At 35.1% G+C, this 17206-nt stretch overlaps 1 protein-coding gene across 14 annotated transcripts in view; it reads right to left on the bottom strand.

Annotated features, from left to right (window-relative positions):
• ERC1 (ELKS/RAB6-interacting/CAST family member 1) overlaps nucleotides 1–17206 on the bottom strand; it is a 544778-nt gene that overhangs the window by 346390 nt on the left and 181182 nt on the right. For all 14 annotated transcript variants that reach the window (XM_058559107.1, XM_058559106.1, XM_058559105.1 and 11 more), the window contains 3 exons: nucleotides 4946–5083; nucleotides 3301–3441; nucleotides 2191–2331 (listed from right to left, as the gene is read on the bottom strand). In XM_058559107.1, the coding sequence (XP_058415090.1) occupies nucleotides 2191–2331; nucleotides 3301–3441; nucleotides 4946–5083 (420 nt within the window). The remainder of the gene's footprint in view (nucleotides 1–2190; nucleotides 2332–3300; nucleotides 3442–4945; nucleotides 5084–17206) is intronic.

Below are 17206 nucleotides of genomic sequence, written 5' to 3'. Positions count from 1 at the left end.
TCATTTCACAATATATACAAATATCAAATCATTATGTTGTACATCTGAAACTAATATAATGTTACATGTCAACTACACCTCAATTAAAAAAAAGTTTTCTCATCACACAAAAAAATGGTAACTATGTAAGGTGTGGATGTGTTAATAGCTTGATTTATTGTGGTGATCATTTCACAATATATACAAATATCAAATCATTATGTTGTACATCTGCAACTAATAGAATGTTACATGTCAACAACACCTCACTTAAAAAAAAGTTTTCTCATCACACAAAAAAATGGTAACTATGTAAGGTGTGGATGTGTTAATTAGGTTGATTGTGGTAATCGTTTCACAATGTATACGTATATCAAATCATCATACGCCTTAAATATATACAATTTTGTCAATTATATTTCAAAGCTGGGGAAAAAAAAGAGTCAAAATGCATATAGCAAATTCTAGGGCAACCTTTTAAAAAATTTCAAGAATATAATTGATATGCTAAGACAGGAGAGAAAATGGAATTATATAAAATGCTCAATTAAAACAGAGAAGCAGAAAAGAGGTAAAAAAAAAAAAAAAGAAACTGAACAAACAAAACAAACAGAAAGCTAAAATTACAGTCTCCTTCCTGAAGTAGGGCACCATGGAAGCAGTAATAATAAGAAAACATCAGTAATTATTTAAAATGAAAAGAAATAATTATCCAGAATTAAACAAGGGAAAATATGAAAAGAAAAATGGCCATGGGTAGAAAAACAGGTAATAAATCAAAGAAGGGGAAAGCCATTAACCTCTTCTACCCAAAGTTTATTTTTTCTCATGAACCTAAATATAAAACCTAAAATATAGGAGACCATATAAATAACCAGCTATAGATGTATCATGATAACAAGGAGATTAAAAATAAACAAAAGGAGGGGAGCTGGCCCTGTGGCTTAGCGGTTAAGTGTGCGTACTCAGCTGCTGGTGGCCTGGGTTTGGATCCCGGGCGCGCACCAATGCATCGCTTGTCCGGCCATACTGAGGTGGCGTCCTACAAACAGCAACTAAGAAGGATGAGCAACTATGACATACAACTATCTACCGGGGCTTTGGGGATAAAAAGGGGAAAAAAAAAAAAAAAGGAGGAGGATTGGCAACAGATGTTAGCTCAGGGCCGGTCTTCCTCAGCAAAAAGAGGAGGATTGGCATGGATGTTAGCTCAGGGCTGATCTTCCTCACACACACAAATAAATAAATAAACCAAAGGAAAGAAAATGTGGGACTGTCATAAACAGGGGAGTTTGGAATATTAATGAAAAACATTACTCTTGATAGTTACCACTCAGTTTTATAACCCTAAATATATTTAACAGCCTTACCTTCAATATTCAGGTATTAAATAGAAAATTAACTCCACCTTTTTAGTGAGGAAAAAAACAGCCAACTATCAAATCTGAAATAGTTAAACCAGAATCCTTAATCACAAAAAAAGTATTTCCCTACTTATTCAAAAGTAACTTTAAGACACCGGATTTTCGTCCTTTCCTTAGCTCAAGAAATGATTTTATTTTTGGCATATCCTAAATGATGATTATGAGGGCATCATGTTGAATGCACTCAATATATGGAAAGAGATCAAAACTTGAAGTCTCAAGACTAGGCTGTACCCCTTTTTCATTAGTTATGATATGAACTGTACCCAGTTAATGTAACTGCTCCCAAGTCTCAGTTCTAATTCTCACAGAGTTGATAACTCAGAGAAAATGAATATGAAAGTGCTTTGATAACTATAAATTGCCATATAAATATTAGAGAGGTATAAATCAAAGAAATGGACAGTAAATATCTGCACCATATCCTGATATTCCCCAGTGTAGGTAACTATCACTGTTAAATTATCTCCCTCTAGGAAGCCTGATGCTAATAAAAGGAAAATATCAGATAATTGAGATTTTTACATTGTAGTCTTATATTTCATCCATAAAGGACCTGTATATTTTAATATTCCCCTGAACTGTCAATTTTCTAAGAGTTTGGGAATTCTCAGGAGTAAAATAAAACAGGCTAAGAATACTAAGAGACTTAATCCAGGTATAAATGGTATTTTGAACTTTAGGGGATTATTACTCCATTGGTAAGTTATTCCATATAAACACTGTAGAGTTTTCTACTATGTTCTTATTTAAAGCAAAGCAAGAAAATAGAAAAGTCTTCTTTAACCTTTTTCAACTGTGATTCCATTTTCAGACACTCCTCCTTCTTCTGCTCCAAAGCAATCTCTAGTGTCTTAAGCCGTGAGTCCTTCTTCAGTCCTGAGGAAGCCAGGGAAGAAGCATGCTCTTTCAGATCCAAGAGTGAAGCCTAAAAGAAGCAACACAGATCTAGAATAAATACTAACTATAAACAAAAAGGGCCTTCAAAATTTTTAATTTATTTTCTTGGTGGTTTGTACTTTCTTTCTATTACCATATGCTGACATATTTCCATTTCAAGAACACAAAATGTTTTCAATATTAGCTTTAGCTTTCAAGTGCTAACTAAAATAAGATGAATTCCCAAGAAATACCAATTGAATAGTGATTTAAAGAGTTCTATGAATACATATCCATTTCCACAAAATAAATGGAAGTAGATTGAACTTTGTAAATGTAAATAGTCAAGCTTAGTAGCTACACTGACTTAAATATAAAACACTTTCCCCTTTTAGAAGAAAAATTCTACTAGGAATTTAAATTTCCATAAATTTTCCTAAAGATAATAGAAAGAAAATCCTGAGAATGTCCCTAAGGCTCATGCATTATTATCTGATCACAAGGCATTAGGCATTTTTACTATTTAGGTCACATAATGGGACTCTCCAAAAGCAAGATCAAAGCACAGTAAGTCACCTAATTGGTCAACAATCATTAAGATTTCTCTGCCAATGTAGAGATGCAGTTTAAGAGGCAGTTTAAGAGCTGTTGTAAATAAACTGTCCTCCTTTTGCATATTCCTTTTGTCTGTCACTTTTCTTACCATTAGTACAATGTTTCTCCAAATGTAACTGGGCTTCAGTTATTTTAGGATCTATAAAAATGTCATTAACAAGTGAGAAACCAACTCTCAATACACTGAAAGAGATTAAGACTTAGAAAATAAATGATCCAATCTACTATGTCTCTGCAAAGTTTCCTGAAATATCCCTTACGGTCTTCCCAAAAGGCCTGCTCTAAGAATATTAAGAAAATCTTCCATCAATTACTTTTTTATATGTATTATGTAAACACCAACAACATATACACACAATGCACTGGCTATGCAAATGAAATAATTCCATTTTGGGATCTTAACCTCTTTCTCTGAGAGATCGCCTTGCAATAGGCTGACTTTTTCTTTCAAGTCCTTAAGATCTCTTTTGTAGTTATCAATTTCCTCTTGTTTCTCTCGCTCATCTCTGTCCCGCTGCTCCTTTAAGCGTTCAATTGTCCGCTCCTGATGAGACAGTACATAAATACATGAGAAAATTTCTTTCATACTTGTATCATATGACTGTAATTCAGCTTTTAGCTGATAAACTTTCACACTTCCATCCTCCATTCAAAAGACAGTGATAAATTGTTTTTGTTTTTTTTTTAAAGATATTGTTTATTTATTTTTTTCCCCCCAAAGCCCCAGTAGATAGTTGTATGTCATAGTTGCACATTCTTCTAGTTGCTGTATGTGGGACGTGGCTTCAGCATGGCTGGAAAAGTGGCGCGTCAGTGGGTGCCCGGGATCCGAACCCGGGCCGCCAGCAGCGGAGCACGTGCACTTAACCGTTAAGCCACAGGGCCGGCCCAATAAATTGTTAATAATTTACTTTTTAAAGAATTCATCCTTCCTACCTATCTTGCTTTAACCAAGATCTGGTTTTGTTCTTTTGATTCCCCTAGGTTTCTTTTCCTGTAATCTCAACTAGTATTAGATGTCCCTAAAGTATTCTTTTGGAATTATCCCATTTATTCAATTCCCAAGTAACCAAAAACTTACATATATACCCTAAGGACAATAAGTAACAAATATTTCTTCTTTATAAGTACTTCACATGTTGCCTACAAGGCAATGGAAACAACTCACAATTCATGCACTAAAGGAAGGAAAAGGTTGGGGAGATTATGATATGTTCAGCTTAAAGCATAAAGAAGGGTAAACAAAGGAGAAACCATTAAAACTTCTTTCTGTCAACAGATACTCAGGAAGTTTGAAAGTTGAAGTAATTTAAGTATATTTCTGGGTATTATTTCTGAATATATTCAGGGATCAAGACTTGATCCCTGGCAGGCAGCCTGAAGCATTCTGAATCCAAGAAGCTTAAGGAACAGTGACCCTATTCTTTTTTAAAAATCCAACTAAAATGCCCCATCAAGATTCCTTAAACCTCCTTCCAAGACATTAACACTTGTCATGTTGGGCCACTTCTTTATTTAGTCAACTATTCCTGAAAAACTAGGTTTGCTCATAAAGGCAAAATGAAATAGCAAGGCCAAGACTAGAAAAACAGCAAGTACAGTATATTAATAACTAAAATCCATGAATACATTAGGTATCAATATGGCATAGTAAAGGAGAACTAATTATACATTGCCTCCTGATGGTCAATGTCTGATATTCCCACATCCCTGAATTCTAGCTGACCATATAAATAAAAAGAACTTTTCTTTTTCTTCAGAAGATAGTAAATAGGGAACATATGGCTGATTCTTTAGAAATTTCAGCCACTGCCCTCTAGTGTGGAATCCATCTTGCCCAGCAACAGATGCTTAAATTGGCAACAACGAAATGGATTTTCTTTCCCCTTAGACTATATATGTCAGCAATAGTCCAGAGAGCTCTGTTCCCTTTTGCCCAAAGGGATTTCTTCTCACTTTTATATCCAAGTCTCATCACTAGAGAAAATTTTAGATTAATGAGAAAGCAGAAGAAATGTGTCTATGAAGAGTCTGGACCAGTCACTCACTTTCTCTGCAAGGGCCTCCTCCAAAGTTGTCAAGGCAGTGTCGGTGTTGGTGGTGTCAGCCTGCAAGGATTTGACTCGTTCTTTCAAGCTGCTCATCTGCTTTTCCTTATCTCTAAGTTGCTCTTGAAGATTTTCAATCTGAGTGTGCATATACATTTAAGAGAAAAAAAGGAAATTAATACAAATACAAATAGTCACAATAAAAATCATTTTAAGTTGGAAACAGGTAGATCAGGGTTGTCTCTGAGTATAAAGGTTTTAGAACTGCACGCAAAACTTTAAACCCAGAATTTATAGCCAGAACAGAGAAAAGATGCACACATGGGTATGGGCACACACGCATACACATAAATCTCTAAAGAAATAAGGAAAGTAGGTAGGGAAAAGAGACCCACCATAAAGAGATGGGAATGGAGAGAGGAACTATACAGAGGAAAGCCATGAAAAATTGGATTACTTCCCCAAAACAACAGTGTAAATGCTGAGAGGGATTCCTTCACAAAGAATCAAGGGACAAGAGAGACTGAAACAGCTAGACAGTAAGAAAAACAAATCAGCTGTATAAAGGAAAAATTGTTCTTAAATGCTAGCGTTGTTAGATTTTTATATCATCTTTTATCTAAACAGCAAGCATTTTCAATGAAATTTCTTATTGTTATACATTCCTTCACACACATTTATATGCATTCATTTACTCAAAAAAGTATTTACTTAATTCTATACTATATGCCAGGCACTAGTGATACAAAAAAACAGGAACATACTCATTTTTATTATGTTATGACAAGAGAACCCCGCATTATGTAGCTGGATCCAAGCTATCAAGGGGCTTGTGTGCCATCCTAAAGAGCACAAATTTTATTCTATACAGATGGGAACTATTAGAGATTTTTAAGCAAAGAAATGGTCTGGTCAGTTCTGCATTTGAGATAGATAATTCTGATGGCTGTGGAGAAGAAATTTAAGGGAACTTGCATGGAGACAAGCAAGACAATTAGATTTTATCAATTCAGGTAAGAGACTTTGGAGACTAAATGAGCTAAGAGAGATGGAAAAGAGGGTATGGGTTTGAGAAACAGTGTGGAAATAGCATTCATCACTAGGGAGATTCAAGTACACATAATGAAAAATATTAAACAAAAATATGAAGGAATTGTAGAGAGATATTCTTAATAAACTAGAGGAAAACAATAAGTAAGGCAATTATTCTAGAACTCACAAACTTCATTCAATCTCTCAACACATATTTGAGCTCCTGCTATGTGCCAGGCATTTTTCTAGGTGTTGCAGACATAGAAGTAATCAAAATAGGCAAAAATTCCTACCCTCAAAGAGCTTACATCCTAATATGGTAGACAATAAATGAATGAATGAAATGAACATAGTATGTAGGATGGTGATAAGTTCTATGGAGAAAAACAAAGCAAGAGAATATAATCATAATCTCCTGTTGAGCTAAAATCAGAACTAGCTAGTTTATTTTACATGGCTTTCAAAAAGCAACATTAATGTTATCTCCTTTGGGAAGACTTTCTTGCTCTTACCCCATTAGATGATCTCTGTCTGTACTCCATCACACATATACATGTTAAATATACATACACACACATACATACTTATCTCCATTCTTTATCTATATATTTATCACATTTATCTCCAATATTCCACCTATCTATATATTATAACATTAATCCTTAACCATACTGTAATTATTTGTTTTATACATGTCTCCACAAATAGACTGGATCCTGCCCCCTACCCAGTTTTGTATCTTCATATCTGGCACACATCAGTTCTATAATAAATATTGGTTCATTAATCAGTAAATGAATAATATATAAGCTTGGACCTTTACAAACTATATTTAGGCATACACATAAACTCCTGCCAAGAAAGGAACTACAAAAGATCCCTAGATCCAACCTTCGGATAATTTCCTGCATTAATCAACTTAGTATACGCTCTTTAAGGGTCCGCTTCATTCCACAGGGGAAGAAAAAAAAGTCCCTCTCTAGAGTCAATGTGAATTCCACAACCAGAACAAATAAGCTAAGCAAAAAGATTTAATAAATTTAGAATAGGGTACTATGAACACTGTAAGGCTTGGATTTTCATTCTTTAACAAAGACAAAATCATACAGGTAAACCACTAAAATGGGCTCCAGTCTTTTCATCACTAATAAAAGTCCAAAGCCTATTGTGAGAGAAAAGACCATCAGAGATGAAAAGCATTAATCTTCCTTTAGTTAATCAGACACTACTATTGGAATCTCATATGGATCAATATGGATCAATAGTAGTGGTAAACTCACAACTGCTAAAGAGAGTTTTGCCACTCAAAAATCTAGTATTCCATATACATAGAGAATGCAATGACCTGGTATTCACATGTTTAAACAGCTGTACAGATCATTCCAGTTGCTAACATATAAACCTTATACAAAGACAAGATATGATCATGCTGTTGATTAGACTTTCTTATCAAGAAAGAGCTGGGGCCAGCCCGGTGGCATAGTGGTTAAGTTCGTGTGCTCCGCTTTGGTGGCCTGGGGTTCATAAGTTTGGATCCCGGACACGGACCTATGCACCGCTCATCAAGCCATGCTGTGACAGGCATCCCACATATAAAGTAGAGGAAGATGGGCATGCATGTTAGCCCAGGGCTAATCTTCCTCAGCAAAAAGAGGAGGATTGGCAAAGGATGTTAGCTCAGGGCTAACATTCCTCAGCAAAAAGAGGAGGATTGGCAAAGGATGTTAGCTCAGGGCTAACCTTCCTCACCAAAAAAAAAGTAAAAAAGAGCGGTACTAGAACCATTATTTAAAATGAAATTGCACAGAACCAACCAAGCTTTACATACAAGAAAACATATTTGTTTTATGAGCCCACTTAATATACAAATAGCCCTTATATGCATAATAAGAATAATACCCTTCTTTCTCCTCCATCATTAGTATCTAAGAAAGAAATTGAGGGGTTAAACTGTTAACAATTCCATTTGTATAATTTATATGTAGTCGAACTATTAAAGTAATCCATTATTCTTTGCTGGCAAAAACTTTTCCTAATATACGCAAGTGCAGAAGCTGCTAGTTTAGTAAAAATTTAGTAAAATCCACATCAACAAGTTCTCCCTAAGCTACTTTCTTCTTCAATTACCCAGCTGTCTAAACAAATTGACTGTTGAGTTGGAAGAGAGGAAAGGATGGCTATTCTTGGACTCCTATTTACTTCTAAGGGGAGGAATAAACATTCCATAGTGAAAGGAACTGACAAAATGAAGAACAGTGGACACTAAAATTGCCTCCTTTGGGCTAGTTGCCATCAGTGAGGAAGACTTGAAATAGACACAGATATGTACAAACTAGCTGCATAAGCACTGAACAAACCCAAAAGATGCTGTGTGTGGTGTGTCGGAGGAGGGGTGTGTACAAAAATACTTTTCATTTACCCAGCATCATGGTGGATAACAGTTGAGCCCTACTGAAAGCTCCTTTTACATATCCTAGCATTGGCTGTGATTCAATTGTGCCTTTTGATCAAGGATCTCCAGGTTTACATGTGTCACTAACCAGCTGGTGTATGAATGCTACCAGATTATTCTTGCCATTATTCTCCTCTTTTTCACTAATCTAATGTGGAGGTTGTAAAAGCTGTTCTCCCTGATAGTCCCATATCATATCACTTCAGTATTTATTATGCAATTTCTATAAAATACACAGTGGAGATCCTATTCTATACTCAGTTCAATTGTCCACAGGATCTGAAATATACGATTTACAAAAAGTTTTGAATACAACAGCCAAGAGAAAAACTGGATCAGTTATGCACATTGAATATTAATGATAAAGATTATTGTTTGGAATCATATTAAGTGAAAAAATACTCCTTTAAATATCCTAAAGAATATTCTAAAAAAAATTAGAATATCCTAAAAAAACCCTCTCCATTTTGTAGGAACAGAAACCACAGAATCTCTAAAATAACAATATGATAACAATAACAACAACAAAAATAATAATAATGGTGGTGGTGGTGGTGGTGAGGAAGAAGTAGTGGTGGTAACAGGGACCACTAACACTTAAAAAGAGTGTAACAGGTACGCGTCAGGTACTGTTGTAAGAACTTCATATTTAACAACTATTTAAGCATCACCACAAGACTATGAGATAATCACTTGGCAATCTAGCTCCAGAATCCTATTCCTTTTTTTTTTTTGTGAGGAAGATTAGCCCTGAGCTAGTATCTGTTGCCAATCCTCCTCTTTTTGCGAAGGAAGATTGGCCCTGGGCTAACATCCATGCCCATCTTCCTTTACTTTATACGGGACGTCGCCACAGCATGGCTTAATAAGCGGTGCGTAAGTCCACACCCGGGATCTGAACCTACAAATCCTGGGCTGCTGAAGCGGAGCGTGCGGACTTAACCACTATGCCACCGGGCCAGCCCCCAGAACCCTATCCTTAGTCACTATGCTATAAATAATATGTTCTATGATAAACGAAAAAAAGAAAAACAATCACACAAAGGTGACCCTAGCATCTTTCCATAAACTATGGAAAACAGACTATTTTAATAATACCACGATATTGAAATTCTGATATCAAGTATCTTTGACTTTGCCCATCAGCTTTAGTGTTTTGTGTTTGGATATACATTTGTCCCATGGAAGATGTACTTTTGCATTTGAAGTGGTTTGGTAAATCCACCCTTCATTCTTTGCTTCAGTAGGGGATAACGTTTTAATGTAAGTGACCATAGTAATAATATACTATGTTACCCCTGACTTTCAAGGGGTAGAAGGAAACTAGTTTACTTATATACATGGACTAAGGAATACTTGACAATGAAATAGCTAAAAAGCTTTTCTTCCTTTTCTTAAATAACTTATTTTTAATAATTTTGAAAATTAATAAAATGATTGTTGCAGAAAATGATAGATTTTATAATTCTGTTGGCATTTTTTCTACTTTTGCATACCCTAACTGATATAGAAAGACATCATTAAGTACCTATTAGCATGTATTCAATTTCTGCATGAGTAAAATTTTGTAGAGATTGAAGGAATTGGTGTTTATTCTATATATCTGTGTCCTTGATGATAAATAGGAAGGGGGAGGTCAACCAGATTTATACATATAGTTTATTATCATAGAGAAGAACTAACAATGAGAACTCAAGAAGGAAATATTTTTTAATTAACTATTTAGAGAAAGAGGACATTTTTCTTAAAATAACCTCTCTAATCATAGTATAGTTCTATTAACTGGGTTGGAAAGAAAAGAGAAATAACCTAATTATTCTATTATAAAGAGCCTTTCTTCTCCTTATAGAATTCTATTTTACAAAGAGAGAGAAAAACCAATGAAACCAGAGGAAGACTAATGCCAAATGCATGCTACACGTGAATGCATCAAATCTGCATACCAACTCCACATTGGTACAAATTTCGTGACATCTTTTGTTTTGGTTTTTATCAGCATTGCCAGTTGTCAGGAACTATCATGTTTCAACGGGGGTAATTTATTCTTAGTCAAGTGGAAGTGATTACTCTGCCTTTGCGGCCCTAATCACTGAGTTAAGGTAGAAGAGACTTCCTCTAGGATAGTTCTAAGGACAAGGAATCCCAAAACACTTCTTGCAATCACCTGGCTACTTTAAACATCATTTAAAGGAAAGAATTTTTTTGATGATGACTCTGCAGTTGTTCATCAGCATCAAATTTATTGTATGAAGCAAGTTTATTCAGAAAGGTTCTGACCTTTACCTTCTTGGTTAATAACACCTTTCAGTACTAATGGTAAAGTACAGTCTGGATGAACTGGTCATAATCAGCTGGCAAAAAGGGATCTACGGTAATTAAGAGAATCTAAAAAGGAAAAATTCACTAAGTCCCCTAATTTCTAACCAATTGTTTATCTACCACCCTACACTCCGGCAAAACGTACTAAAAAGGCACAACTATAATTTACCAAAATGAGCAGGTCTTGCCCAGACTATTTATATTGGCATCTAAATTTTACTTGTCCAATCATGCGTTTCCAATGCTTCGTAGAAGACACAAGAGCAACAAAGTCATGAGAAACTCTAAGCAGTGTTTTAAACTCAATTTAGGTTGTCAAATGTTTCCATATCTATATTCTCAATTACTGTTTACAGTCTTTAATAAGTACAGCCGATTTTGGTTGGCAATCAATTATTTCCTTGGTTGAGTTTCCCTCTCAATTATGCTATTCTCTCATCATATAAGTTACGGAGTGAATAACTGTAATAAAGACATAGCTAGCTACGTCATATTGGGCAAGTTATTTGATCTTTCTAATTACCTATAAAACAAAAGACCACTAATATTCCTTTCAATTCTAAAATACAACTATATTATTATGATGGGGAAGATGAGAACATCTAAAAAGTAATAAACTTCATCAGAGTACTACTATATTTTATCTTAAAGACTGTTCAAATTGAACTGTACAGGAAGTATAGGTATGATGTCTAGAAAAATACATTCCGAGTCCACTGCTCCAGACAGATTTTATTAATTGCTGGGTGAAGAAGTAAGTTACTTGATAGACTTGCTCAATGGGACAGATAATGGAACTAGGGACCTCTTGCATTAAAATAACTGGATAATATAAAGCAAAAGCTGGTAAAACCAAAAGTCACTGCCAGTCAAGTTCTGCTCAGCAGTCAATTATGGAAACAGCTCAATACTTTTTTTATATTTGGCAGGCATATATAAAAACTTGACAGACATTCCTGTGCTAAAATTGCTCAAAAAAACAAAAATCCATAAATCCACAATGGCAATCCTTCTGAGGCAGTGGCAATGATGAGATTGCACTTAGGACCTCACATTATATAGATAATTCTCATTACCTATATGAATGGCATCCCCTCAAGTTGTACAATAACAATGGCTATCTAGATACAACAGTCTTTTTTTTTTTTTTTAATTTTTTGTTTATTGCAGTAACATTGGTTTATAACATTGTAAAAATTTCAGGTGTACATCATTGTACTTCTATTTCTGCATAGATTACACCATGTTCACCACCAAAATACTAATTACAACCCATCACCACACACATGTACCGAATTATCCCTTTCACCCTCCTCCCTCCCCCCTTCCCCTCTGGTAACCACCAATCCAATCTCTGTCCCTATGTGTTTGTTTATTGTTGTTATTATCTACTACTTAATGAAGGAAATCATGCGGTATTTGACCTTCTCCCTCTGACTTATTTCACTTTGCATTATACCCTCAATGTCCATCCATGTTGTCACAAATGGCTGGATTTCATCGTTTCTTATGGCTGAGTAGTATTCCATTGTGTATATATACCACAGCTTCTTTATCCATTCATCCCTTGATGGGCACTTAGGTTGCTTCCAAGTCTTGGCTATTGATACAACAGTCTTAGATCTAACAGCTCACTATATTTTAGTGATGAAAGAACCCAGTAATTTTAAATAACTAATTAAAGCAGACACACTAGGCTTATTTTCAAAAAAAAAAAAAAAAAAAGCAACCACTATTCCTTGTATTATTTATTAACAATAACAAAGTTGAGAAAAACCAAATATATAACAAAGGGAGGCTAGCTAAATTAAATATGATCTACCCACTGGAGAGAATATTATGCAACCATTATAATTCATATATTTGAGGATTAATTAAGGATATGGAAACCTGTTTATTATATACTACTACATGAAAAAGTTATCAAAATGTATATACAATATCATCCCAATTTGAAGTAAGGAAAAGTTTATTCTTACATAGAATTTTCCTTATTATAGCTTTTCATATTTTTCAGATATTTAGAACGGACATTCATCATTTCAACGATAATGACAAAAGCAATAATATTATAAATGCTATCCAAGAAATTTTAGGATTTATGATAAGGAATATGGTTAGGATTATGATGAGGGATTCTCTTATCACATGCACTTATCAACATGGGAAGTCTCTAGGGGTCTCTGTGGGACATATCAGCAACTCTTTATTTAAACACACCTTTCCTACTGTGTGACCAAACAAACTGAGCTGTCAGAAACCGTGGGGGTTTTCTGCAAAGCCAAAGAAAGACTGGGAGACAATAAATGAATTCAAAGAAACCAAGACTTGCAAAACTTACTTAAAATAGAAGGTCTGAAGGAAACAGTAATTGGATGCTTCACATATTTTAAGTCTAAATTCCAGTTCATCTCACCAAATTTTTATTTTAGCCAGGCCTACTTTTATGGCCTGAAGTAAGCTAATTTGTGCTAATATTCAACCCTAGTGTGACAATGCTGGGATTCCCAGGAAGCAGACCTTGAGACAGATTTTACTGTGCAAGAAGTTTATTAGAGGGTGCTCTTGAGATCAATACCAGTGGAAAGGAAGGGGGGCAGGGAAGCAGGATTGTGCAGAGGAAGAAATGCAGCTGCCACGAAGTCCCAAAGGATTCAGACAACCCCATGAGGAGCTCTGAATCTGGGATGACCTTTCAGAGCTGTCCCAAGTCAGGACAACGGATTCAAGCCCTTGTAGCCTACAAGGATCAATCACTGGATGCCAATGGGAAGGGGTATGCCCTTGTGCAAGGCAGGTTTCTTTAGCCAAGGCAGCCTCCACAGGGACTAACAACTAAGGGCTGTGTCAACAGCACTTCCAGCATCCAGGGGAATATGTCCTTCAACCCTCAGAGGGGATTTGGGTTACTCATCACAACATCCATTATACCATTATACCCAGCAGCTATACTCTTTCTAGTTAAATTATACTTAACATGAAATTGTAATTGCCCTCAATTTATGTTGTATTTGAACCAGATACATAATTTTATGGCTTTGTAAAACCTAGAAACCCTTGTATCCCAACTTGGTTGTTTCATAGAGGGTGGGCATTTTTAATCAGGACGTAATGGATGGCCTTCAGTGGTTTATGACATCCCAATCCATATAAATAAACTATGTGCGTTTTTACACAGAGAGAGCCCATAGCTTTCACCAGATTGTCAAAAGGGTAGGAGAAGTTACAAATCGTTAATCAGTGGCATTCTTTTCAAATACCCAGAATGTTGTGTAAAATGGACAGCCACTTCACTTAAAACTGCTTGCTTAGCTGCTTTATAAAAATACTGTTACTAAATTTGCGTTGCATAAAATAAGAGTTTGGCCTGGGTGGGACGTGGGGAGAACAGGTCCAAACAATAGTTTCTCACCTATATGCAATGGAAGCCCAAGAATCTTATCAAATTTAGCAAATTTTGCTCAGTAAATTTGGATAATTTTTCTAATCTGAAAAACTCCTCTAGGAAAAAATTATTCTCCTCTAGGAGAAAAAACTAAGGAGGTCTGACAATTACAGGGGGTGAAACAGATAAAGGACAAAATACATGTCTGATGCTTGAAGCTATTTTCTGGTTAGGGTATACATATTGGTGTGGCAGAGAGAAGGAACAGCACAAAAAGCTACTTCATCAAAGGTTGATTTAATAATTTCTTCAGGTGGTTAATTATTTCAACTTCTCAACTAGAGTTGACAGGTACCTGGGCATCTATCCAACCAGCCATTCCCACAGGTGAGAATACAATGCAAGTTAACTCATGTCAAATTATATAGCAGTTTTTAAGCAGAAGAAAATATTGACTATACTTCAAAACTTTAATCAAGCATTTTTTTCAAATCCTTTGTCCCTTTCTAGATACTTATCTATGGATTTATTACTCTGACAAGTTCCTGCTACAAGGTCTCCTGAGAGACCACTAAGAACAACTTTTGTCACAATAGGGACCTGACCCTTCCACACTGACTTGTTAATTACCATTTTTCAAGTTTAAAATTGTGTTCAGTCAAAACAGAAGTCAAGGCACTCTGAACTAGAGCTTGCAAGACTCTGAGAATACTAATATGGCATACTATCAATAGAAAATGGACAAAGATAAACATAAATCCTCAAATTATTCACTAAGTTACTTACTAGTACATAGAAATGATGTTTCAGTAAGGGTCAAAATTACTTCTATGTTGTACAAAGCATTACCAATATAAGCCTTTGAATAGTCCTTATTTATGTTATACCCTAGCACTTGAAAATAAAGCATTTATCCAAAGGCTAAGTTCTCTCAGGTCCATTCCTATTGCCTCCATGATAATGGTAGTAGAACAAGTTTCTACATTTCTCCAGGTGAAAAATACAACACAATTTAAAAACATCCATCCTTATCCCAGGAATGCAAGATTGGTTCAATATATAAAAATCAATCAATATAATGTACCATATTAATAGAAAAAAGAACAAAAACAACATGCTCATCTCAATAGATATAGAAAAAGCATTTGACAAAATCCAACACCTTTTCATGATAAAAACACTCAATAAACTAGGAATAGAAGGGAATTTCATCAATGTGATAAAGAGTATCTATGAAAAACCCACAGTTAACATCACACCTAATGGTGAAAAATGAAAGCTTTTCCCCTAAGAAAAAGAACAAGAAAAGAAAAGAACAAGATGAATATAACGCCACTTATATTCATCATTGTACTAAGCAATTAGGGAAGAGCAATTGCGGAAGAAAGAGAAATAAAGGCAGCCATATTTGAAAGGAAGAAGTATAACTATCTCTATTTGCAGATGGCATAATCTTATATATAGAAAATACTAAAGAATCCACTGAAACACTATTGCAGCTAACAAGTTTAGCAAAGTTGCAAAACAAAAAATCAATATGCAAAAATCAGCTGTATATCTGTACACTAAAAATGAATAATCTAAAAATGAAATGAAGAAAATTTCATTTACAATAGCATCAAAAAGAATAAAATATTTAGGAATAAATTTAAAGACATACAAAACTTGTAAATTGAAAACCTCAAAACATCAATAAAAGAAATTAAAGACAACTTAAATCCTGTGTTGATCAATTGAAAGACTTGATATTGTTAAGATGGCAATAGTCCCCAAACTGATGAACAGATTCAACGCAATCCCCATCATAGAGTTCCAAAGGCCTTTTTTATGGAAATGGACACACTGATCTCAAAACTCATATGGAATTACAAGGTACCCCCAAAAGCCAAAACAACCTTGAAAAGGGAGAAAGGTAGAGGATTCACAGTTCCCAATATCAAGACCGACTATAAAGCTACAGTAATCAAGACAGTGTGGTATGATACATAGATAGACATATAAATCAATGGAACAGATTGAGAGTTCAGAAAGGAATACATGTCTATGGCCAACTGATTTTCAGCAAGACCATTCAATCAGGAAAGAAGAGTCTATTCAACAAATGGTGCTGGTTCAACTGGATATTCACATGCAAACTAATGAAGTTGGACCCATACCTTACACCATATACAAAAATTAACTTGGAATGGATCAAATGTAAAAGCTAAAACCATAAAACTCATAGAATAAAACACAGATGGAAATCTTCGTGACCTTCAATTAGGCAGGTCATATCTAAGAAATGACACCGAAAGCACAAGCAACCAAGGAAAAAACAGACAAATTGGACTTTATCAAAAGTTAAAAACGTTGTGCAAAGAATGCTATCAAGAAAGGGAAAAGATAATGCACAGAATGGGAGAAATATTTGCAAATCACTAATCTTATACGAGTAAAGTCTCCAGAATACATAAAGACTTCTAGAACTCAACAATAAAGACAAATAACTCAATTTAAAAATGTGCAAAGGATTTAAATAGATATTTCTCCAAAGAAGATACATAAATGGCCAAAAAGTACAAGAAAAGACGTTCAACATCATTCATCATTATGGAAATGCAAATCAAAACCACAATAAGATTCCACTACACACGCATTAGAATGGCTATTTAAAAAAGAAAAATAAGGGGCCGGCCCGGTGGCGTAGTGGTTAAGTTCGCACGCTCCGCTTCGGCAGACTGGGGTTCGCAGGTTTGGATGCCGGTCACAGATCTACACACCATTTATCAAGCCAGGCTGTGGCAGGCCTCCCACATATAAAGTAGAGGAGGATGGGCATGATGTTAGCCCAGGGCCAATCTTTCTCAGCAAAAAGAGAAGGACTGGCAACGGATGTTAGCTCAGCGCTAATCTTCCTCACACAAAAAAAAGAAAGAAAAATAAGTGTTGGCAGGAACATAAAATCGTGCAGCCACTTTAGAAACAGTTTGGCAGTTCCTCAAAAAATTAAACATAAAGTTAATATCAATTCCATTCCTAGATATATACGTAAAAGAAATGAAAACATACGTTCATACAAAAACTTGTACATAAT

Source organism: Diceros bicornis, chromosome 17 (genome assembly GCF_020826845.1).
Source record: "Diceros bicornis minor isolate mBicDic1 chromosome 17, mDicBic1.mat.cur, whole genome shotgun sequence".
Taxonomy (NCBI): domain Eukaryota; kingdom Metazoa; phylum Chordata; class Mammalia; order Perissodactyla; family Rhinocerotidae; genus Diceros; species Diceros bicornis.
Note: the sequence above shows the minus strand (reverse complement) of the source record. Positions and strands in the feature narration are given on the sequence as shown.